The 6,937-nt window shown below is 40.3% G+C and overlaps 1 protein-coding gene across 3 annotated transcripts; it reads right to left on the reverse strand.

Moving 5' to 3' along the window:
* Positions 1-769: 769 nt before the first annotated feature.
* cidea (cell death inducing DFFA like effector a) lies at positions 770-5,908 on the reverse strand. Of its 3 annotated transcripts, none has more exons than XM_079489504.1 (6): positions 5,614-5,908; positions 4,918-5,056; positions 4,030-4,182; positions 3,043-3,215; positions 982-1,091; positions 770-942 (listed from the first exon to the last, which is right to left on the reverse strand). In XM_079489504.1, the coding sequence occupies exons 1-5, from the start codon at positions 5,679-5,681 to the stop codon at positions 992-994; spliced, it is 633 nt and encodes a 210-aa protein (XP_079345630.1). In that variant the 5' UTR covers positions 5,682-5,908; the 3' UTR covers positions 770-942; positions 982-991. The 3 variants fall into 3 exon arrangements, with proteins under 3 accessions (XP_079345630.1, XP_079345629.1, XP_079345628.1); XM_079489503.1 differs by having other exon boundaries at positions 770-923; positions 975-1,091; XM_079489502.1 differs by having other exon boundaries at positions 770-1,091.
* Between the last annotated feature and the right edge of the window lie 1,029 nt (positions 5,909-6,937).

Consider the following 6,937-nt stretch of genomic DNA (forward strand, 5'->3'; position numbering starts at 1 on the left):
TCGGGATATAAGAGTCTGAACTTTGGCTTTAAAGGGATAGTTCACACCCAAAGTTTTTCTAAACTTTTTCTATCAATTAATCACCCCATGCAGACCCTTTGTCGCATTCCTAAGCCAATCATTTGATAACCGGCTGTGGTTCTCCATAACTGTGGTTCTGGCTCCACACAGCCAATTATCAAATTAATGGCTTAGGAATGCGACAAACTAAAACACAACATATCCATGAATTCTAGTCTCCATGGAGTGAATAATTGATATTGTCAAACACTTGAGTGTCTACACTCTACAGACATAAATTAGGGATGTACCGATGAGACAATTTGTCCGATAGATATAATTGTTATGGCCGATAACAATATGATCTCATTCTGTATTAAAACAATATATATTTTGTCCATTCTGCAAAAAGGCTGAATTTGAAAATAAGCAATGCCTCTTTATTCCAAAACTAGGGATCACAGTTATTGAAATGTTGGCTCATATCCCAAAATAAACTTCTTGAATGTAGTATTTTTTTTTAATGTTCCAACTATTGACTCTTTCGAAAGCTTCCCCAGTAAACACGGATATAATTTGCAGCCTTCATCACAAAAGGGCTTGTTCAGGCCATTAATTTATTTTTCAACATAATAAAATGTAATATCTGCTAAATCCGATATATTATTTTATTTTACAGATAACTGATTAATTGGTTTAAGGCCAATACCGATTTATCTCCCATCACTAGTTTGAATAGGACTCCTGCTAGATTACACACATACTATAATTTTTGTAAAATCAATCTTTATTAATACATTTGACACATTTCATGTTTGACAGTAACTTCAGTTAAATTCCACATAAATGCTGTTTACCTCAAAATATACAAATTAAGCATTATATTTATTCACGCGTTCACCACTAAAAACATCTAGACATGTCTACCACACACACACACACACACACACACACACACACACACACACACACACACACAGTACACACACACTTAATCGTCCTCTCCAATGGCCTCCAGTAAAGATGTAGATGCGTACAGTAGTAACTGACCCGCCATTTGAGTCACATGCGTTGCATAATGCAGGATGACCCTGAAAGACAGATAAACAGAGTGGAGTATAAATGAATTGGTTAAAATCATGATGAAAGCACTCTCTGGAAGCATATTCTCTTGTACAATAGTGGTTCTCAAAAATGGGGGTACGTGTACACAGAGGTACTACAGGGGGTACACGAGAAAGTGGAAAATGTAAAAACTGGACACAGTTTAAATGTGCTCAGGATGCGCTAATTTAAAGTCTTACACTGGGTTATCGTTCATAGCATAGGGTCGGGACACCTCATATCAAAACGGCTACTTTTCAGGATTCACATTCAAAAGTAGCACAAATAGCTGATTTAAAAGCTCAAAACGCATGGCATCAACATATGTTATCATATAGAGTTATGACCAATGTTCCCTCTAATTTTTTTTCGGTCTGAGCAAACACTCAAACCTCCTGAGCAGACATCAGCAACTACTGAGCAAACATTACGTCACCTTGACACCAACTATCCAAACGTTAGATAATGCTAAGTGAGCGCCCCTCACTTCACACAGGTGGGATTTTTCTCTTTTTTCCAAATGGATTTTGGTATAAGAGTGAATCAATGTATAGTTACATAAAGTTACGCAAGTTACAACATTTTTATTTTATATCAAGGTGGTAGGCTAGCAATTTTAGGAATATTCAGTTAGTCTATATCAGTGGTTCTCAACCCCAAAGTAATCATATTTGAACTGGGGACCCCCCACCCAGACAAGCAACAGAATGGTTCCACAGATAAATATTGTGAAAATAGACGATCTACAAGCTCGTTGTGAACTTGTAGATCGGCTATTTTCACAATTGTTGCCTCTTTCTTTATCATTTAATAATCTGGCCAATGTTTGACCAGTTTTTATAGCATGGTTTGCTGATTACTTTTGATGCAGTAATGGTATTTTTTTCTTTTAGAGCCTTTGAGGTATTATAAAAGTCTTAAAAGTCCTTAAATTGTCACTTCACTGTCATCTGGGGTCCCCCCACCCCCAAATCATGTGGGGACCCACAGGTTGAGAACGACTGGTAGGCTATATGAATACTCAATATTGATTTACATGGGGGGGCATGAGAAAACGGAAATAATGTATTGGGACACACACACGCGCTCACACACACGAGTTTGTTGGTTTGTGTTTTTGAACTCCTAGTTTCTCAGATTGTCGAACGTCAGCAGCCCCTTTTGAAGAAAGCTGTATTAACAGATTGGAGAATTACAGAGAGGTTCCATATGGGGCTAGACCGCTAGAGATTAACGTTAGCTTCCACATGTTTCATTCACAAGCACACCGGACTGTCTGGAGGCTTGTTGTGCTGTAGTGATAACGTGAGAAGCTAACGTTAGTCCCCCTCTCTTGTTGTTGCACACAGCCTAGCCCTGAAACATGACTGTCATGATGATTATCATGGCAGTCATGTTTCAGGGCTACGCACAGCCGTGCTTTTATCCACACTTCCATCCGTTCGCCTTTTAAATCTAAATGTCCCATCAACGCACGGGTCCAAGCAACGCCAGCTTATCTGGTTCTTGGGGTTTCATTAACACTGACTGCTGCTGCTGTTACGTCTCCACCTCTAAGGTCCCCACTCGCGCGCAGTCACACACAGGAGGAGTAGCCTCGGTCCCAGGCAGGAGGAGAGGAGAGGAGACCATAGAGTAATAAAAGGAGGGGAGGAGACCCATCTGTCGCGGTCGCCTCGCCTGTGTAATCTAAATAAAGTGTAAAGTAAATAAAAAATAAAGTGTGGGCAAATGTCGACTCGGGATAGGTAGCCTATTATTACTGTAGTGATACTCGGGGCAATTTCTTTTTTAAATAAAAACTTTTTCTTTTTTCAGTAAAAGGGGGTCCCAGAGATTAAGAGGGGAACACATTTATCAAATTAGGGTCCTAATATCAAACTGCAGGGGAACCATGACATTAAAAGCTTGAGAAACCCTAATGAAGTTGACACTCACTTGAGGAAGTGCTTGGCCCTCTTGCATCTGAAGTCCACGGACATGTTGTACATGTCGTACAGCGTGGCCTTGACGGTCAGACAACCCAGGAAGTCCCTGGGCTTCTGCTTATACAGGTCAAAGGTCACCTTGGCTATCCCACACCTGCAGTGCTGCTCGAAGCTCGGACGCACCTGGAACACAAGTTTCAACGGACCAAATCTGAATATTTGCAAACAAAACACGGCAGTGTTTCCGTGTAGAATGTCTATGGACGTTTACGCGTCACAAGATAGAATAAAGTGTCCAGAACATGACATATGTCTAGTTTGTCAACCTGAGGATTTTTAATAGTCAATAACAATAGTTTTTATAATTAAAAAATAGGGATTTAAAAAGAAAATCCAAAAAGATAGCACATCCAAAAATTAAACAAACTGCTCTGATGAAGGCTGCATAGCCGAAACGCATAAGCGTTCCTTTTTGGTGTGTGCCAATAAAGAAATGGAAATGTGAGTACTTTGTCCACCATTTGTTTAATTTTTGGATGTGCTACCTTTAGATTTTTTTTTGTAATTCCTATTTTTTGATGTATATTGGATTTGGGTTTGGCACTCCACTGAAAACCATTGCTGATGCACAACCTCTTTTTCTCATTCAATAACAATACAATCAGTGACCTGTTCTTCCAGATATATACAGTTAATGTAGATAGCCGATCTACACGCTCACAATGTGACGCGTTAATGCACCACCCCCCACTTGGGGCGTCTGGGCAGTGCATGCAATCATACAGAGATGTTCACTTAAAATAATGAAGCGTTATTATTAGATGTCTTACATTGTTTCAGTCATCAAATCAGTTTCTGTAGGCCTACGTTTTGTGTTTTTGTGATCGAAACTATACCAAGCATTTTCCAATGCTAGTAAAGCAAGCCTGATAAAAGAAAAATAATGGTATAGTTCCAGCCCATAGTTTGGTGTTGTGAGGTTTTAAGTAGCACCCACCTTGCTCCCTGTCCACTTCTCTCCCTCCTGTAGCACAGCGACGGACGTGTCGTCAGCCAGAGACTGGAAGAAGTCCTCCGTGTCCACCTGCGTCCCGTCCTCGTCCAACACCAACGTGAGGAGCTGACTTGTCAGCAGGAACGCTTGGGATGCCTGCGCAGCAACAAGGTACACCACAATGGTTCTGGATCACACGGGCCACTTGAAAATCTCTTTTTGAGTGGCCGTAGCCCACCCATCTGACCACTCAGATGTGCGTGGGCCACATGTGCATTTTCAGGAGCATGCTATGATCAATCAATTGATTGTGTTCCGGCTTGGATCAAGGGAACAAAGTTCCCATTTATCTGTATCACAATGAATAATATTTTAAAGGTTTTAAAGAAAAAGAATACCATGATTTATATTAATTTATACCATTTTGTATCATCAATACAATAGTATTGTCTATAACTATGTACACGTGCAACCTTGCGTTCAGAGTCAGACTTAGTAGCCTACACGTTCAGTCTGCATGTACAGTATCCATTATAAATATTTATGCTGACAGTACATTATCCATGTTGTGGTTTCAAGAAGTAGTCAAAAAATAGCAGATCTACAAGCAACACTGAACACATTGTGAGCTTGTAGATCGGCTATTTTCACTAGTTTCAGTAGTTTGGGTCCCAGGGAGATAACCAATTTCTCTATAGATTCCAGATATTAAAAATAGGATCTAAGAGTTGCTTGCAATTAAGACGAGTTGTAGAAGATGGCCATGGGAGTGAGTCTGCAGTTCTGACTGCAAAGAGAAGTTTATTCTACAACAGGAAGACTGCGATTTGTACTAAATCATTCAGCCCTACTCTAAAAATGTATTAGATTAGTTATTAATCTCCGCCTCACCTGGTCGAGGAGTTCGTCCAGAGATGAGGCGGCGATGGCTGTGTGTCTCTTGCGAGTGGCCGTGGTCACTCTGAAGATGCGGGGCCTAGCGGCAGGCTTCATACGCTGTGAGATGGACATCTGGACACTGTACACTGACCTGTTGAACCAGGACCAAACACCACTGTACCATGTTGCATACATTGTGAAGCACTTTCATCTGAAGTAGGCCTAAGTGACTCAATGTAGAGTTGCCAAATAAGGAATCCTCGCTTATTTGGAAAACTAAAAGAAGTGTCCCTTATTGAACGGACAAGGGACACACTTGAGAAATCGATCAATGAATGGTGCATTATTGGTGCATTTATACAAATGGTAAATTATGCATTTATATAGCACTTTTATCCAAAGAGCTTTTACATAGATTTGAATGTACTGTAATGCACAGTCAACCATTCACACACAGATGGAGGAAACCATGCAAGGCACCAACCAACACATAGGGAGCAATTAGTCTTGTTCAAGGACACTTCAACACTAACTTTGGGGGAGCCCGGGATTGAACTGGGAACTTCACAGTTCTATCCCTACTCTACCCCTGAGCCACTGCCACCCCCAATGAGCAATGACACATCTTACAAGTTCAAACAGCTCATACTGTATACTACAGGTGGTTAACCACTTTTAGATCTGCAATCTTATGATGTTGTCACCTACCTGACCAGGGTCTCTGGTAGCAGAGTCTTGGCATAATCCACACTGGACTGAAGGGAGAAAGGAGCCATGTTGGTCCACACACAGCCTGCTGTGTCAGGAACTATTAACCAACACTTCTGGTCTGGAATCACTGTGGTGTGAGATCTGGTCCTGCTCTCAACACACCTGCTACCAACACCTAATGGACCCCAAACCAGCCTGCTGTGTCAGGAACTATTAACCAACACTTCTGGTCTGGAATCACTGTGGTGCGAGATCTGGTCCTGCTCTCAACACACCTGCTACCAACACCTAATGGACCCCAAACCAACCACTTACTAATCAGCACTGTTGATTTGTGATTGGTCAGGATTCCTGGATGAGAGCCAGATGGATAGCTGGGGCTTAATTTGTCTGCAAGTAGGAATAAGGGTGCTTGCTCTCTCTCTCTCTCTCTCTCTCTCTCTCTCTCTCTCTGTCTTATTTATTTATTTATTTATTTATTTATTTATTTATTTATTTATTTACTAACTTACTTACTTACATACTTACTTACTTACTTACTTACTTACTTACTTACTTACTTACTTACTACCTACTGTCTACACGAAATTCAGCTGAACATTCATGCTCAGGGCTATTTGCAACCGTTGCCTCAATATTTGTTAAACTGTATATAGTGCAGTATATATTTCAGTGAGTGAGATATATCTCAGTAGTTGAGTTGCATTTTGAAGACATCACTTCCCACATTCTTCTCACCTCCAAGGATTTCTCCAAACTACTGAAGGTGAGCTCAATACTTATAGTCACTGGGCTGCCACTATTGATTATATATGTAGCCATGCATTATTCTATACATTAGGCCTACTTTTTAGATTTTTTTTTTTTTTTTTTTTTAAACTTTTCACCTATAATAATTGCTTTTTTTAAAAACATTGTTTTACTTGAAATGAAGACCCAAATGGTGTTCCTACTTTTTGCTCTGTTGGCCACTATTACTGCCGCAGCTGCTGATAATAAGTCAGGTAAGACAAAGGTGCAATATAATTTTTTCCCCTCATTTTTAATAAGCTCTACATACTGGTAGAAATCATTGCGATAGAATGTTTGTTCAGTAACTGGGGTCTCCCTGTCTCCAGCTATTTAGTCAAAATAAAATGTATTTTCAGGTGAGGAAAAAGGAGTGGGTGTTTTTGTTGTAAGCTGAGCTCCGTCATTTGGTTGTTTTCCAGAAATGTATAGTAGAAAATGAAGGCTGTTGGGGGGGATCAGGTAGAACACATCAAACATTAAGCATGTCAACAGTATTACAAGAGGTGGAGAGACCAGTTTACTGAACAAA

This window comes from Electrona antarctica (genome assembly GCF_951216825.1).
Source record: "Electrona antarctica genome assembly, chromosome: 20".
Taxonomy (NCBI): Eukaryota; Metazoa; Chordata; class Actinopteri; order Myctophiformes; family Myctophidae; genus Electrona; species Electrona antarctica.

Excerpts from the sequence above, each read along its gene's own strand:
- cidea (XM_079489504.1), bottom strand. The coding sequence starts at position 5,681 with ATGGCTCCTTTCTCCCTTCAGTCCAGTGTGGATTATGCCAAGACTCTG. Across the intron at positions 4,183-4,917 it reads TGGACGAACTCCTCGACCAG|GCATCCCAAGCGTTCCTGCT; the intron begins GTGAGGCGGAGA and ends GTTGCTGCGCAG. Across the intron at positions 1,092-3,042 it reads AGGGCCAAGCACTTCCTCAA|GGTCATCCTGCATTATGCAA; the intron begins GTGAGTGTCAAC and ends TCTGTCTTTCAG.